Source organism: Polyodon spathula, chromosome 2, assembly GCF_017654505.1.
Source record: "Polyodon spathula isolate WHYD16114869_AA chromosome 2, ASM1765450v1, whole genome shotgun sequence".
In the NCBI taxonomy this organism is placed as follows: domain Eukaryota; kingdom Metazoa; phylum Chordata; class Actinopteri; order Acipenseriformes; family Polyodontidae; genus Polyodon; species Polyodon spathula.
In genome coordinates this window covers 61,159,547-61,177,160 of record NC_054535.1, presented here as the reverse complement: position 1 = coordinate 61,177,160, position 17,614 = coordinate 61,159,547, and the positions used below count along the sequence as shown (strand labels likewise).

At 36.7% G+C, this 17,614-nt stretch overlaps 1 protein-coding gene across 5 annotated transcripts in view; it reads left to right on the top strand.

Annotated features, from left to right (window-relative positions):
* fbxo10 (F-box protein 10) overlaps positions 1–12,993 on the top strand; it is a 129,144-nt gene extending 116,151 nt beyond the window's left edge. For 2 of the 5 annotated variants that reach the window (XM_041226235.1, XM_041226226.1), the window contains exons 9-12: positions 1,678–1,988; positions 7,526–7,710; positions 7,946–8,129; positions 12,548–12,993. In XM_041226235.1, coding sequence (XP_041082169.1) covers positions 1,678–1,988; positions 7,526–7,710; positions 7,946–8,129 — 680 coding nt within the window. In that variant the 3' untranslated portion in view covers positions 12,548–12,993. Of the gene's footprint in view, positions 1–78; positions 118–1,677; positions 2,013–2,272; positions 2,410–7,525; positions 7,711–7,945; positions 8,130–12,547 lie in introns of those variants that run through there. The other 3 variants (XM_041226254.1, XM_041226244.1, XM_041226272.1) reach the window with 3 other exon arrangements.
* The last annotated feature ends 4,621 nt before the right edge of the window (positions 12,994–17,614 follow it).

The window sequence follows — 17,614 nt, the reverse complement described above, 5'->3', positions numbered from 1 at the left end:
TGGTTAGTGGGAGGAGACAAGGACAGAATCTTGAATGAAGTGTGGGTTCACTGAGAAGTATTGTGTTTGTTTTGCCAGACGGCTGATACGAAGCTGGAGCTGCAGCGAGAAGCCCGGACCTGAACGCGCACGAGCACCAGCACTCAGAGCACCGCACCTGCACCAGAGCACCCAGTTTGGAGACGTGTTTTTGTGTTTATTATTTCGGGACTGCAACCCCTTTGTTTTGTAGCTGGTAATACCCATTGCTGGGTAGAACCAGCTTTATTATTTTGGGTCCAGTTTTCGCTGGCAATACCCATTGCTGGGTAGAGCCAGCTTTATTATTTGAAACCCGGTTTAAAAAGGGCATTAAAAGAAACCTGACCGGTAGACTTTGTGTTTGTCCTTTGTTGGAGCACCTCAACTCACCTATACACCGGAGCACTACAAACCACTTTGCCACAATATGTTATAGCATTGTAAAATGTCTTTATGCATTGACTTAGATTAAGATTGTTCTGAAACCTAGCATATACAATGAATTCAGGAAACTATATTCACATTGTACAATTAATTAATATGACTGATTATTTTATTTTTATGTGCTTTGTTTTGCTAATTCAGTCTGTATTAAATGAAAAATATCACTATATGAGCTACAAGATGTAATGGTCAGATATTTTGCTGCATAATCAATTGCTTTAAAACTGTGGTCAAGTAATATTATTGACAGTTTACACACAAAATATATATACAGATAAAAAGTACACACACACACACAAACATGCACTTACAAATATGCATAAACACAGCTATATTTTCTTTTTATTACGTAAGAGCAATCCGGGGGGTAGAGGGTATTTTCGCAATAAATACAATGCTATAAAGTACTTTAAAAAAAAAAAAAAAAAACAGGGAAAGGGATGCCTGGCTATAGACTCACTGGTGTGATACTGTCTACCGTGCGTCAAAAAAAAAAGCGAACCCTATCGATAGAGTGCAGCAGCAAAGTAATCGGACAAATTAAACAAATTTCATTATGTGGACACTAAATGAAGATGCCTTAGGAAACTTACCTGCTCACAGAAGCATCTAATTTAAAGCAGCTTTCAGATATTTGTCAACAGAATCAAGTTTGCTTCTTTCCCAGTTTCACAGTGCTGAGACGATATTTTTTCATTATACAAAAAAAATTGGTTTTGGTTCGGTGTTATCTTTTGTCGGTATCATTCAGTTTGGAATTGTCTGTATATGTCGGTTTTTGTTTGGTTTCAAACCATTGCCATTGCATCCCTAATTGAAATATATGAACAAGTTCCCATCCTGTTTTACAGGTGTTAGGAACCCAGCCTTTCATGCTGCATATAGGAAATATAATGTCATGTGGGGGTCCTATTACCTGTAACACATGAAGTTATTGGGATTGAAATACAGTGGCTACAGTAATTATCTACCATAACCTGCATTATATCAAAATGTTTTTCTGTTTGTTACACAACTAGTAAAATAACAACTTTGAAATTGCATACATTTTTGTGAAGACACCAGTAATGTAAGAAAACTTAGGAGGTGGAAGTCATTGTATTAAATTTAAGTTGTTTCTAACAAATTCTGTAAATTATACTATTCAAACCACAAGCTGTTTCTATGGTGGATATTAATTTTAGGGCCCCTTGCATTTTATTATCTTTTCAGCTGTTGGCATTTATATCAAAAGCAGCGAGGCACTGAACATCATGGGTAATGCCATTCATGCCAACCATGAGAATGGAATCACTGTGTTTCAGAGCAGCCAGCTCACCCGCATTGCAAACAACAGCGTCACCCGCAACACCATATGCGGGATCTTGGTGGAAGCCGGCTGTCGGGTGGAACTACGTGGCAATGGTGTCTATGACAACAATAGCCATGGTATCACCTCCAAGGGGGATGGAGTCATCTTAGAAAATGACATAATTGGGAACCATGGGTGTGCCCTGAAGCTGCTGGAAACTGCAGATATGAAGGTAGGGATATCTTCAGTCTCACAGGTAATAAAACTAGATTTTCTGTACTGGTGTTTCTTCTGTAGTTTGATTCAGATTAATAAAGTATGATTCAGGTAATAAAACTATGTGATATACCAACTGACACAATTCTAATGACATGGATGCATTTACAATGTTTTTAATTTAAATATTATTTATAAGAAGTTAATATGCATGGCTGACCATATCATATGTTGTATACAAGTGACTTTTAGTTTTGCATGTTAGGTGAGCTTCACCTTACGGTCCTCTTTCCCATCCAGATGCTCATGAGAATACCCTGTTGTACATATTCACTTATTACCAGTGATGTACTCAAGACCAAACGTTCCGAGACCAAGACCGAGACCAATATATTTTTGTTGTGACCAACCTTATAAACTAAATACATTTTTGCTAAAAGAACAACAATGATAATAATAACTTTATTTTTTAAAGCTATTTTTCTTTTAATAAACAAAATAAACACAACAAATGTAACAACTGAAAAATTTGTTCTATTGACTTTTTGCAGTTTCAATCAATTCACTTAGGAATACACACCCTGAAAAGGTGTATAAAAACATTTACTGCAACAGGTGGCTGTGAGCGGCTGTGAGCTAGAAGCAGAAGCTGCACTTAGCTTCGGGAACTTCCCATACTCAGCATGAATAAAAGGATGTTTTCGCTATAGATGTCTAGTAAACAAAAAATGAATATGGAATTATCTTGACAAATGTGGTCCTGTATTTACTGATCATTCTCATGTCAGTAAAACCACTTGGAGCATTAACATTAATGACCTTCACAATAGGTAAAATAACGTTCTTAATGCATAAAAAAATTTTTTTTGATTTACGAAACAAAATTATATCCAAACATATATAATATCTATATATATATTAGATATATATATATATATATATATATATATAAAACGTAAATTGTTGCATTTAACAAGGTTTTCATCTAGTTGCAATCTACATAGAAGCTTAAGTAATATTCAGTGACTCATAGGCCTCACAAGAACAACAACTCAGGTAAGACAACCATTAAATGTATTTATCTAAATGCTAGAAGTATCAGAAACAAAATTCTAGAACTTGAAGCTACTGCACTAACAGGTAACTATGATGTGATAGGTGTTACAGAAACGTGGTTGTCTGAGAGTGATGGGGACGAATTTAATATTTGTGGGTATACACTGTATAGGAAAGACAGGCAGGACAGAAGAGGAGGAGGGGTAGCGCTATACATAAGAAACAGTCTTGAAGCCCAGGTGTTAAACCTGGACAAAGAAAATAAAACCGAATCAATATGGGTCAGAATAACGGACAAAAATTCAAAAGGCATAATAATAGGAGCATGCTATAGACCCCCAGATTCAGACGGTGAGCACAATAATCTGTTATACAATGACATTAGAAATGTGTGTAGCAAAGGAGAAGCCATACTAATGGGGGATTTCAACTTCCCCCAAATAAAATGGGAAAACCCGGTGGGTAGCACGAAGGATGAAATAGAAATGGTGGAAATGACAAATGACTGCTTCCTAACACAATTTGTGAAGGCACCCACTAGAGGGGAGGCATGCCTTGATTTAGTCTTTTCAAATAACGAAGATAGAATAACTAAAACAGAGGTCAGAGAACCACTGGCAAACTCAGACCACAACATGGTCTCATTTGAAGTGTTTTTTAAATCCCCAAAAGAAATGACTAAAGCTAAGGTTTACAATTTTAGAAAAGCAAACTATGAAGGTATGAAACAGAGACTAACAGAAGTAGATTGGAGTAAAATAGAGAAAACACCCACAGAAGAAGGATGGTTGTTCTTCAAAAATGTAGTACTAGAGGCACAAAACAATTATATCCCTAAAGTAGACAAATCTAAATGTAAAACTAAATTGCCAAAATGGTTTAATAGATCAATTAAAAAAAATATTCAGCGAAAAAAGGCACTTTACAGAGCATTAAAAAAGGACCAAAAAGAAAGTACGCAGAAAGAGTACACAGAACTGCAAACGCAAGTCAAAAAGGAAGTTAGAAAGGCCAAGAGAGAAATAGAAATGAACATTGCTAAGGGAGCTAAAACCAATTCCAAAATGTTTTTCCAATATTACAACAGCAAGAGAACATTCAAAGAGGAGATTAAATGTTTAAGAGATACAAATGGCAAAATCGTAGATGAAGAAAAAAAAAATAGCAAATATGTTAAATGATTACTTTTCACAAGTTTTTACAAAGGAAGATACTGACAACATGCCCCACATGTCATCCAGTTCCTATCCAGTTTTAAATAACTTTAGCATAACTGAGGCAGAAGTGTTAAAGGGACTAGGAGCTCTTAAAATAAACAAATCCCCTGGGCCGGATGAGATCCTCCCAGTAGTACTCAAAGAAATGAAAGAAGTAATTTACAAACCGCTAACCAAGATCATGCAGCAGTCTCTTGACACAGGGGTGGTACCGACAGACTGGAAAATTGCAAACGTAATACTGATCCACAAAAAGGGAAACAAAACTGAACCAGGTAACTACAGACCAGTAAGCCTGACTTCTATTATATGCAAACTTATGGAAACTATAATAAGATCCAAAATGGAAAATTACCTATATGGTAACAGGGTACTGGGAGACAGTCAACATGGTTTTAGGAAAGGGAGATCGTGTCTAACTAACTTGCTTGATTTTTTTGAGGATGCAACATCGATAATGGATAATTGCAAAGCATATGACATGGTTTATTTAGATTTCCAGAAAGCTTTTGACAAAGTCCCACACAAAAGATTAATTCTCAAACTGAACGCAGTTGGGATTCAAGGAAACACATGTACATGGATTAGGGAGTGGTTAACATGTAGAAAACAGAAAGTACTGATTAGAGGAAAAACCTCAGAATGGAGTGTGGTAACCAGCGGTGTACCACAGGGATCAGTATTAGGTCCTCTGCTATTCCTAATCTACATTAATGATTTAGATTCTGGTATAGTAAGCAAACTTGTTAAATTTGCAGACGACACAAAAGTAGGAGGAGTGGCAAACACTGTTGCAGCAGCAAAGGTCATTCAAAATGATCTAGACAAGATTCAGAACTGGGCAGACACATGGCAAATGACATTTAATAGAGAAAAGTGTAAGGTACTGCACGCAGTAAATAAAAATGTACATTATAAATATCATATGGGAGATATTGAAATTGGAGAAGGAATCTATGAAAAAGACCTAGGAGTTTTTGTTGACCAGAAATGTCTTCATCTAGACAATGTGGGGAAGCTATAAAAAAGGCTAACAAGATGCTTGGATACATTGTGAAAAGTGTTGAATTTAAATCAGAAGTAATGTTAAAACTGTACAATGTACTAGTAAGACCTCATCTTGAATACTGTGTGCAGTTCTGGTCACCTCGCTATAAAAAAGATATTGCTGCTCTAGAAAGAGTGCAAAGAAGAGCGACCAGAATTATTCCGGGCTTAAAAGGCATGTCATATGCAGACAGGCTAAAAAAATTTAATCTGTTCAGTCTTGAACAAAGAAGACTACGCGGCGACCTAATTCAAGCATTCAAAATTCTAAAAGGTATTGACAATGTCGACCCAAGGGACTTTTTTGACCTGAAAAAAGAAACAAGGACCAGGGGTCACAAATGGAGATTATACAAGGGGCATTCAGAACAGAAAAAAGGAGGCACTTTTTTACACAGAGAATTGTGAGGGTCTGGAATCAACTCCCCAGTAATGTTGTTGAAGCTGACACTCTGGGATCCTTTAAGAAGCTGCTTGATGAGATTCTGGGATCAATAAGCTACTAACAACCAAACGAGCAAGATGGACCGAATGGCTTCCTCTCGTTTGTAAACTTTCTTATGTTATGTTCTAAATCCATAAAAGAACTGTGGTTAGTTCTCCAAGATGTTTGGGCCAACCTGCCTGCCGACTTCCTTCAAAAACTGTGTGCAAGTGTACCTAGAAAAATTGATGCTGTTTTGAAGGCAAAGGGTGTCACACCAAATATTGATTTGATGTAGATTTTTCTTCTGTTCACTCACTTTGCATTTTGTTAATTGATAAATATTAACATGTCTATTTTTGAAAACATTCTTACTTTACAGCATTTTTTCACACCTGCCTAAAACTTTTGCACAGTACATATATACACACACACACATTGACACACAAAATCACTTGGAAATAAGAAAGTACATTATTCTGTGCACCAGCGGGCAGCTTAGTCATTTAAAATATACCTGTAACTTCATACGTTATTACAATGGGGGTGGGGGCGATGATGATGATGATAATAATATTAATAATAATAATAACTTTTATATGCCGCCTAAATGCAAAGCATCTCAAAGCGCTGTACTGTTTCAAACACAGTCGATAGCAATAAACATAGCAAAGTGCAAAATGCAGGTGCACGGACATATTTTATTTTTGGCTCGACAAAAACAGTGATACTTAATTCCAAAATTATAAAACCTAAGCGTTAAATCAAGATGTGTTTTTGGTTGTTATGTTTTAAATAAGAGAAAAATAATATACTTAGCCTAATATACAAACCAGGAAATTCCAATATTAAGGGTCCCAGACGAGAGATTGTTTCTCACCAGGAGATCGGTCTTGAAAACGGGAGGGTCGTGATCAAGACTTGACAGATATGTACAGATAATACTGTTACAGAAATAGAGAGAGACGCTGTAGCAGCACAAAGTCTGATGCATTAAATTTAGTAATTTTGAATGCTGCTCTCTAGACTCGCGTATAATGGCGACCTTATTTTGTATTTAATATCTTTCAATGTATAAAAGTAAGTGCATTTTGAAGGATAAAAAAGGATATATGATAATCGAAGAAATAAAATAATCTTGAGAATGTTTATCTATGAGACCAATCTGCGTGCTGTCCAAGACCCAACATGCCGAGACCTTAAAATGTGGCCTCGAGATCAGCCTCTAGACCTAGACCGGGTCACAAGACTCCATCTCTGCTTATTACATAGGACATAATGACCAAAGCCTCCCGCATGTATTATTCTTACTGAATGTCTGAGGATTAGTCAGCTGTTTAAGTGTGCAGTGCTATCTGGTGACTGAAATCAAAGAAAAATGATTATGTTACAACATGGTTAATAACAGGCTTGTATTAGGTAGAGTTTATAACGACTGTAACAGTGAAACTGAATCACCTATCAACCCCAGTAAAAAGTATATAAGCAGGCTTAAAGGCTGCATAAAAGGTCACAATATCACATGATTTATCAAGACCAGAAAGCAAAAAAAGTCTAAATTAATGCTCAGTTACGTGTGCTTTCTCACAGAACATCCATGAACTTGGCACACTTAAGTGAGAACTAAAACAAGTGTTCTTCCTTTAGTGTTTTAATGAGGATGAACAGTTACATTTTCATGCTACCAGCTGTGAGATATGGAGGACTCTGTGTCATGAGCAGAAAACCAGAGCGGTGCACTTGTTATGGGGTAAAACTGGGATTTGATTTATTTCAGAATGCAATGGTAGCTGCCTTCCTATTTTCCAGGTAATGAAGAACAGGATTCAGTCACATCATGACTATGGGATTGCTGTTCTTGATCAAGTGAAAGGGCTGGTGCAGGACAATTTGATTTTCCAGGGGAAATCCAGCAAAGCAGTCATCCAGAAGATGCCGATGGCCGAAGAGTGTATAGTGCAAAACAATGAACTGCTGGCTTTCAATAGTAAAAAGTAAGAAGTCCTGGTTTTCAAATATTTTAAATCTATTTAAGCTCAATCAAACTTTTTTTGTTTAGCTTTGTATTCCTAAATAGGTATTGGTAATTGATTCATTTTTAAAAACAGGCAGTAGATGTTATAAAGCAAGACTTCCCACAAATGAAGTGGTCCCTAAAGGAAATTGGTTTCTGCAGTGGTGACTGGTACAGATTTAAATGTAACAAAAAAATGCTCTCTCTTACTTTAGCTCATGCAAATCTCAAGTGACATGGAAACTGGAGAACCCTCCAGCAAGGCCACACATAGAAGGGCAGCCAAGAGGACCATTCACCATGCAGACAAGCCAGGGGATGGCATCCATGACAACAAGAATTGCTGCCAGAGTTGAAGGAGGTTGCCATAATGGCAGTATCTTCTGTTCCATTCTTTAGGTACTTAAAAGTAATACAGAGAGGAGTCCTGTAGGACAAACTGAAAAACCTACTACTACTAGCATGGTGGTCAGGAGTATTTTTCGATTTAAACAGAAAATAAATCTAAATGGATTTTATTAATCAGATTTAACCTAACAAAGATATCTGAAACAAATATACTTTCTCTTTTTTTACCATTAAAAAAGCCTTCAATGCACAAAAATCAGCTCATTATTTAAGCAGAAGTGCATCTTGGATTTACTGCACACTAAACTGACTGAGTTTCAATAGTTAAAAAGAGAATGTGTGCTGCATTGTTTAGCAAATCTCTGACTTGGTTGCATACTAACTACATCAAAAAGCACCATTTCTCATGTAAACCGCTTGTCTAAAGTGGAAGGCACCTGATTGAGCAGCTGCCCCAGTGCACTGACTATACTGCAATAAAACACACAGGCGACATTTAAAAGGGTAATGTTTTATTTACAACACATCAAAATATGATCATTAAATGTATGAGTGCCCCTGAATATGCCAGCTTTCTATCTTTATCCACAAACCACACTAGAGCCACCCACCACACTAGATCCACCCAATGTGACTGATCAAAATATCTGGTATGCTTGCAGGTCATTCAGAAAATATAGAATCATAACATAATGGCAACTTTTCTTTTAAAATGCAGTTTTGTTCACAAATTTTATAGAGAAGCTCATAGGCAACTTTGTTATAAAAGAGGACTATATTTTGTAGAATGTTCATGTGGAAGGCTACATAAAAAAATAAAATAAATACATTTCAAATAAATAAAACTGATAATTAATTGTAACTATGAAGTATCTCTGGTCTCATTAGTTAAGTTAATAAATTACATGTTTGAATACATGGTAACAGTTTTTAACATAAGCATTGGAACCAAACCCATTGTTCTCAAACATATACTAATAAACAGGGATATGCTGTTACTCGTACGGTAATTATAAGGTGTTGATTTCAGAAGAAGAAAAGCTGTCCTTCAGTTTCAATCAATGGCAATTCACCTCTGCATTGAAGCCCAGATTTATAAAAGGATTGCGCATGTATAAAAGGGTTAGGCATTGCTGTCATTACCAGTAAGTCAATATGGGAAAAAGTTAAGAGCTATCTTAAGACCTTAGGCAGAAAAAATATTTTATTGTCATAAAGCTGGAGAAGGGTAGAAAAAGATTTCAAGCATTTGAGTAGACCAATTTCAACTATTGTTTCTATTGTCAAGAAGTACAAGACTCATGGTACTGTCACAACACTCCCTCTGTCTGGATGAAATAAGGTTCTTTCAGCTATAACAAGTAGAAGAATTGTGAGGAAGGTTAATAGTAATCTGAGATTGACTGCCAAAGGTATTCAAATTGAGTTGGCTATAAGTGGGACTGGGGTTTCCATTTCAACCATATGTCGAGTATTGTATGTTGAAGGTCTCAATGATCACATAATTGAGACATGGATTGTGTATGTGTGCCATTCAGAGGGTAAATGGGCAAGACAAAAGATGTAAGTGCCATTGAACGGGGTATGGTAGTAGGTGCCAGGCGTGCCGTTTTGAGTGTTTCAAGAACTGCAACACTGCTGGGTTTTTCACGCTCAGCAGTTTCTCGTGTGTATCAAGGATGGCCCACCACCCAAAGGACATCCAGCCAACGGCAGGCCAGTGGTTGAACAACAGACGGGCTACAGTTAGTCAAGTGACAGTCCAGTACAACATTGGTGCCAAAAGACCCATAAAAGAATGCACAACTCGTCATACCTTGACACGAATGGGGTAAGGCAGCCGACAACCTAACAGAGTTCCACTTCTTTCAGCAAAACACAAGAAACTGCGGTTGCAGTGGGTTAAGGAACGAAAACACTGAACACTGGAGGATTGGAAAAACATTGCCTTGTCTGATGAATCCCGGTTCCTAATGTTTCACGCTGATGGGAGGACTAGGGTATGGGGAAAACCACATGAGTACATGCATCCATTGTGCCACGTGTCAACATTGCAGGCTGGTGGTGGTGGTGTGATGGTGTGGGGTGTGTTTTCATGGCACGCATTGGGCCCCTTGATAAAAGTGGAGCAACGTTTGAATGTCACAGGATATCTGAACATCATTGCCAAACAGTTGCATCCCTTCATGGCAGCAGTGTATCCATGTGCATGCCACAAGGCTAGGATTGTTCGGGAATGGTTCCACAAACATGATAGTGAATTCAGCTTACTGCAGTGGCCTGCCCAGTCACCAGATCTCAATCCAATTGAGCATCTGTGGGATGAGATGAAACGAGCTATTCGGAGCAGAGATCCACTACCAGCCAACTTGACACACCTGTGGGAAGCACTGGCGTCAACATGGGCCAGCATCCCTATGGAATGCTTTCGACACCTTGTAGAGTCCATGCCCCAACGAATTGAGGCTGTTTTGAGGGAAAAAGGGGGTGCAACTCAATATTAAGGAGGTGTTTCTAATAAATATATATATATATATATATATATATATATATATATATATATATATATATACGTATATATATATATATATATATCTATATATATATTAATAATATAAAAAATTTTTATAAAAAAAAAAAATAGAAAAGTTTTAGTTTTTTGTTTCTTGTCGGTTGATTCGGCGATCAGAGGTACAAGCTTACCTGAAATCCTACAAAATCTTCCAAAATGTTCATAAATCCAAAAAGAAATTAACAAGATATGAACTGTAGTGAAATATTCATAGAGAAAAATTCAGGGATGACACACCAAAACACAATTCACAAATGCCCCGAGCATGTGGTGCAGCATTGAGTATCTGGGGTTTCGGTTACTGTCTACCATGGTTTCAAAGAGAAGGCATTACTGGAGAGTTGCACACCCATCAAAAAATGTGGCCTAAAATCAAAACCATACACAGTATTTATACAATTTTTCCTGATATTACCACTGGGAATTTTAAGGCTTTTAAGCAGGAGATCACTACACTTATGAGGTCATATATAAAGGAAAACAAATTTTTTGATAAATCTTAAAATGTTTTTATTTACATTCAAACTAGGTAAACACTGTTTTTTTAATCTTCAGACCTTTAGCTGTTTAGCAGTGAGTATAATACTATATATTTGCACTGAAACAAGCCCTACAGTCAAGTACTCTTCAGGCAGTCAGTAAATGGTTAAAAGCCAATTGATTAAAAGATTATTTTTCTCTCATCAGGGTTCTGACAGTTTTACTGCCACACTGATTTTCTAAAACGAACATTTTCAGTAGCAACTGCAATAGGCCTAGAGAGATTGCATTACTGTAATATATTGCTAAGGCTGTAGGGTTGGCAAGTTATGCGGGGGCTGCTTGAACCCATTCTACTGAGTAACATTTATTAGAGGTCAATTCATGCTTTTAAGGTGTGGCATGTCTTTTACATTTTATACTACCTTCCACAAGTATTGTTTTGCAGTCTGCATAGTGATTTTTTTTCAAATAGTGATTTGTTAAATTAATACATCAGTTCTGTAGTTGGCTGTCAATATCAATCAGGTGTGTTGAGATGACTCTTTTTCAATACAGTATATAGGAACAACGCTTTCTAAATACTAAAGCTTTGAAAGTTTTTTGTATTATTATTATTATTATTATTATTATTGACTGTGGGTGTTGTTGATGTAAGGGTCATCCATTACTAAGTGACATTAATAACCTTTAGATAACAAAAGGTGCATTAGATAACCTGTTGGTACTAATGGATAAATGTCTTGTCTCATAGTGAACATGTGTTTTATGAGAGAGAAACAAACTTTTAATAAAAAATAAAGTATTCCCTTAAGTGTAATTCTGCCTGTAGAGTTTTGCTACAGCTGTCAATACAAAGAGGTCCCACGGTGTCTTCTATGGACAACAGCATTGCTTATAATGCTTTTTGGTTTGGAAAATGTTCCTGAGAATACTAGGGGAGTTGGAGGGGACCTGTTCAGAGTGGGGAAAAACAAATTTACCATTTCTTGTTGTAAGGTATGTCTATTATAAAACTATTTTCAAAGCTGTTTCTTAAAACTTTGCTGTTGAAAACTTTGTACTGACTGCTTATTATTTACTTTGTTTGAGCTGGATATATATTGGCAACTGCTACAGAAAATGTGATTACATTTTAACCAGCAGCATACAAATTATGCACATTATCGTCTGATACTGTGGTGATTTTTTTTTTCAGGCTTGTTTCCCACTTTGTATTCTGCAGCTGGGTAAAAGTCAGCACATTTTGTGCAGCAGCTGCTTAGATCAGAGACATACAACCTCACTTTTCGCATTAAAAGCAGCACACTGTTTTAATTTGTACGGGGGGGGGGGGGGGGGGGCAATTTGTTCTTATCAACAGATGTCTCTAACTAATTTAATGAGTCTTTCTCTCCTTTCTCAAATGCACCAACAGCACACAAACCTACTGCATTGAAAGGACCCATTCTCAACATAGGAGGCTTGTTGCTAGGGAGTGATGGCACTGCCCTGTACCTTTTGCTACATTGCTGCTGCTACAACTGAACAACTCGTCGGCTAAAACAAAAACTGCTTCAGCAAGTGGATATTTAATTTGCTTTGTATTATATGCAATGAGTGTGTATATGGTAACAATAAGATATGAATGCTTTGTTTTTAATTGTTTTATATATTTTTGTTTATGATGTGCATTGTTCAGCACAAAATCAAATTAACAGTAATTGCCTATATACCAGCTAAGAGTACACTAACCACATAATTACATCAAAAACATCAGTAATATATTGGCGTTACAGAACTGTTTCTTTTCTAACAATATGTTGTTGAAGTACTATACATTATGTGCACTACAAAACATCACCATATAAAAAGTGTGTCACTTTTTCTAGGCATTTTCTTTGTGTAATGTGTGTGTGTGTGTGTGTATATATATATATTATATATATATATATATATATATATATATATATATATATATATATATATATATATATAGCTCTGGAAAAAATTAAGAGACCACTGCAAAATTATCAGTTTCTCTGGTTTTACTATTTATAAGTATGTGTTTGGGTAAAATGAACATTTTTGTTTTATTCTATAAACTACTGACAATATTTCTCCCAAATTCCAAATAAAAATATTGTCATTTAGAGCATTTATTTGCAGAAAATGACAACTGGTCAAAATAACAAAAAAGATGCAGTGTTGTCAGACCTCGAATAATGCAAAGAAAATAAGTTCAGATTCATTTTTAAACAACACAGTACTAATGTTTTAACTTAGGAAGAGTTCAGAAATCAATATTTGGTGGAATAACCATGATTTTCAATCACAGCTTTCATGTGTCTTGGCATGCTCTCCACCAGTCTTTCACATTGATGTTGGGTGACTCCAACATCAATGACTCACATTGACTCCTGGAGCAAAAATTCAAGCAGCTCGGCTTTGTTTGATGGCTTGTGACCATCCATCTTCCTCTTGATCACATTCCAGAGGTTTTCAGTGGGGTTCAGGTCTGGAGATTGGGCTGGCCATGACAGAGTCTTGATGTGGTGGTCCTCCATCCACACCTTGATTGACCTGGCTGTGTGGCATGGAGCATTGTCCTGCTAGAAAAACCAATCCTCAGAGTTGGGGAACATTGTCAGAGCAGAAGGAAGCAAGTTTTCTTCCAGGACAACCTTGTACTTGGCTTGATTCATGCGTCCTTCACAAAGACAAATCTGGCCGATTCCAGCCTTGCTGAAGCACCCCCAGGTCATCACCGATCCTCCACCACATTTCACAGTGGGTGCGAACCATTAGACGACCAGGTGTTGGGCAAAGCTGAAAATTGGACTCATCGGAGAAGATGACCTTACTCCAGTCCTCTACGGTCCAATCCTTATGGTCTTTTGCAAACATCAGCCTGGCTCTTCTTTGCTTGTCATTGATGAAGGGCTTTTTTCTAGCTTTGCACGACTTCAGCCCTGCCCCTAGGAGCCTGTTTCGAACCATCCTCGCCGTGTACTTCACCCCAGCTGCCGTTTGCCATTCTTTTTGTAAGTTACTTGATGTCATCCTACGGTTACTGTGTGACATTTGAATGAATTGTCGGTCACCCCGGTCAGTGGAGAATCGTTTTCGCCCTTTGCCTGTCTGTAGCTTTGTTGTCCCCAATGTGTGCTGCTTGACCTTGTTCTTATGAACCGCCATCTTTGAAATTTTAAGGATGGAAGCAACCTGATGCTCACTGTATCCCTCTGCCAGTAAAGCCAGAATTGAACCCTGCTTTTCCTCACTCAAAACTTTCCTTTTCAACTCTTTGGGCATGGTCAATAGTTATTTTTTGATTCCAATTACTTTTGAGGTACTACTAGCACTGTTTTGCCATCCAGCTGGTCCTATTGCAAGAGGATAGTGATGACCACAGGAGTGGTTTTTATACTTTTCCTCGTTAAATAAGATTTGGTTCAGGTGATCCCCTAATCAGTACTTTATTCAGTAGAATAAGGTGTGCCTGTGTTGGAATTCAACAGACACTGGAATGGAATGGCTGCCATACATGTAGAGATGCTGATTTAAGAAAAATTTGCAGTGGTCTCTTAATTTTTTCCAGAGCTGTGTGTGTGTGTATGATATTATATATATATATAATATATATATATATATATATTATATATATATATATATATATATTATATATATATATATATGTACTGTATTTTGTAAGCCATCTGTGCAATATTTTACTTTTCAAAAAAGGTGCCTATATGTTTTACCTTTTCATTGTAAAACTATTTCTGTATTAAATGTGTTTCTTTTTGTTAACTGACTTAGCATTCCAAGGTTGGAATAATTATCCCCCAGTAATTAACATGGTTTCAAAGTGCAAGTGATTAACATCGGCATAAAGGCACATAAACAAGCTCCTCCTAGTTACTCCTTCCTTTGAGTAACAAGTTTGTTAACCAACCACAGGGGTTTCTGAATTGTAGCTGTTGTCAGTAGTCTGTATTAGTTGGGTCTATGACAGTTTATTACCAACAATTCATCACCAGTGATAATTAATCACGGAAGGTACATTGTCATATCACAGCTGTTTAAAATGCTACAGGTGAAAATGGCAGGTGCGGCGCTGGTAACCCTAACCCTAATCAGTGAGTTTTGAATTGATGAATTGTCACTGGTGATTAATTGTTGGTGATGAACTGTCACTGAATTGTGATGAAAGGTGCGTGACAATTGACGTGATACTGTATTAGCCTATATCTCATTATGTAATACATCAGGCAGCAATTATTACAAAATGTAAACCGTTTTTTTTTTTTTTTTTTTTTTTTTAAAAGAGCCTGATTTTTATATGGGTTAATCATAGATGCCAGAAAGCCTTTAAAAACAAATGCCCTCTTTCTTGTCACAGCCTCTGTTATTCTGTACAATGTGTATTTATTCTGTATAATAAAGCCATTTAAGCTGTTATATTATAAAATAGAAGGATTGGACAATATAACTGCAATGTGTGATTTAATTTAATTTATTGTTAAAACAAAGGTTAAAAGTTTTTGTTATTAGTATTTACTGAGTATGGTATACTTAGGTCTCTCTTTGTATTTTTGCTTGCACTATTGAAATGTACCTGTGGGCACAAAGTGAATAAACTAAAAGTGATTGTAGTTTACAAAGTAATACCATACCTCTTGCAGGTGGTGTACTTCCATTCATTATATAAGTCTTAGATCTCCAGTATTCAAAGAAAAAAAAAGTTATAGTAGCTTGTATTTTTATTTTAAAACATAATATGTAGTACAGCACCTGTTTAAAGAAATCTGTTTGCACTTACTGTTGCACTTGTTTGGTCATTTCACCTGGAGGGTGAAATTGGGTTAAATTGTCCAATTGTCAATGAACAGACAGACAATTATAACCCAGGTGCAAAGTTGTTTTAATAAGTTTGTATATCCAGTGCCTGACGGCAAAACAGACAGTAAACATTAATGATGGCAAGTAATACAGCAGCATGTATTACTTAATTTGTAATCCCCGGATTTGTAGTCCCAGTCTTTATACACCCACATGAAACAAAAAACACATACACAAGTCTGTTAGCAAGTGAATTAGTGCTCGTGGCACAATACGTGATACATGTGCAGTGATGTTCCATGTTTGTGCCGGCCCTTGGCTACAGCTCTGGGATGTGTTAGCCATCTACTAATAGCAAGACACAATTAAAAACAAACAACAATACTTTTACACAAATCACAGGTCCTTCCCGGTTGTTCTCTAACCAAAAAACGAAGGAACAGATTACGTCGCTTCGTCCCCTTTTTATACTCACAGCTCGGGAGGGAGATTTACCACCAAGAATCATTGACTTTGTCACACCTCTTCAGTAGCTTCTTGCCTGTGACTAACTAACATGCTTTCAGCAAGTAACACACTTTGACCCAGAAGACTAGTGAAGGTGACCCAGGAAGTGAAAGTGTAAACACATGACCCATATATAAAGCATAGCAACAGAGAGCTTCTTTTAACATTTAGTACCATATATATGTTTGAAAATGAAAATATATGTACAGTTGTAGACAAGTAGTGACACCCCTATGCTTATTGTACCATAATTCAAGGTAACAGATTAAGGACAAGCATTTAGAATTTAATCACTTTTTAAATTAAATAAAAAGCAAAATACATGATTTCTAGTAACTATCAAAAAACAAACACATTTATTTAATTTAAAAGTAATCATTTATTGCAAAGTATTGGCACCCTTGCTTTATTATTTCATGTGTCCTTTCACTTTTATTATGGTGTGACAGGATAGCGGCGAGACAGAGACTCAGAAGCCAGGAAACTGCAGTACAAGCGCTAAAGCACACTTTAATAAACAAAAATAATACAAAAGTACATACAGAAAGGCACAAGGGGAAAATAAAGGGTTAAACAAAAATGCAAAAACTGTTCTGGTTGGACAGAGCCTTCAATGAAATTGTATAAGGCAATACAGACACAGTAACAGTAACTCATCAAACTCCTCTCTCCAAATGGAGCCCTGGGCTCTCCTTTTAAAGGATGTGGCTGGAGCTTAATTAATCAATAATTAGTGATTATCTAATTAAGGCAACAGCCACATTCTCACATGTTTTTGGCAGGGAGGAATTAACCTCATCCCTGCCAGCCACCACCAAACAATAAATATACATGGGCAGAGTTCTCACTCTGCCACACATGGCTTTCAGACATTTATGATAATTCTTAACCAGTATGCTACATCATGTTGGTGAAATCTGGGCCCATTCTATCTTGTATATTTCCTTCAACTCAGACAGAGTGGATACATAAAGCTTGGCTACAGGTTTTTTCACATCAGTCCAAAACATTTCTATTGGATTGCATTATTATGCCTGATGCTTCTGGATCTTTCTTTAAGTCCTTGGCTGTTAATCTATAGTTGCTCAGACAATTATTCTACCTGCTGTACCTTAATTTCGTTTGGACATCCACTTCTTTCAAGTGTTTCAGT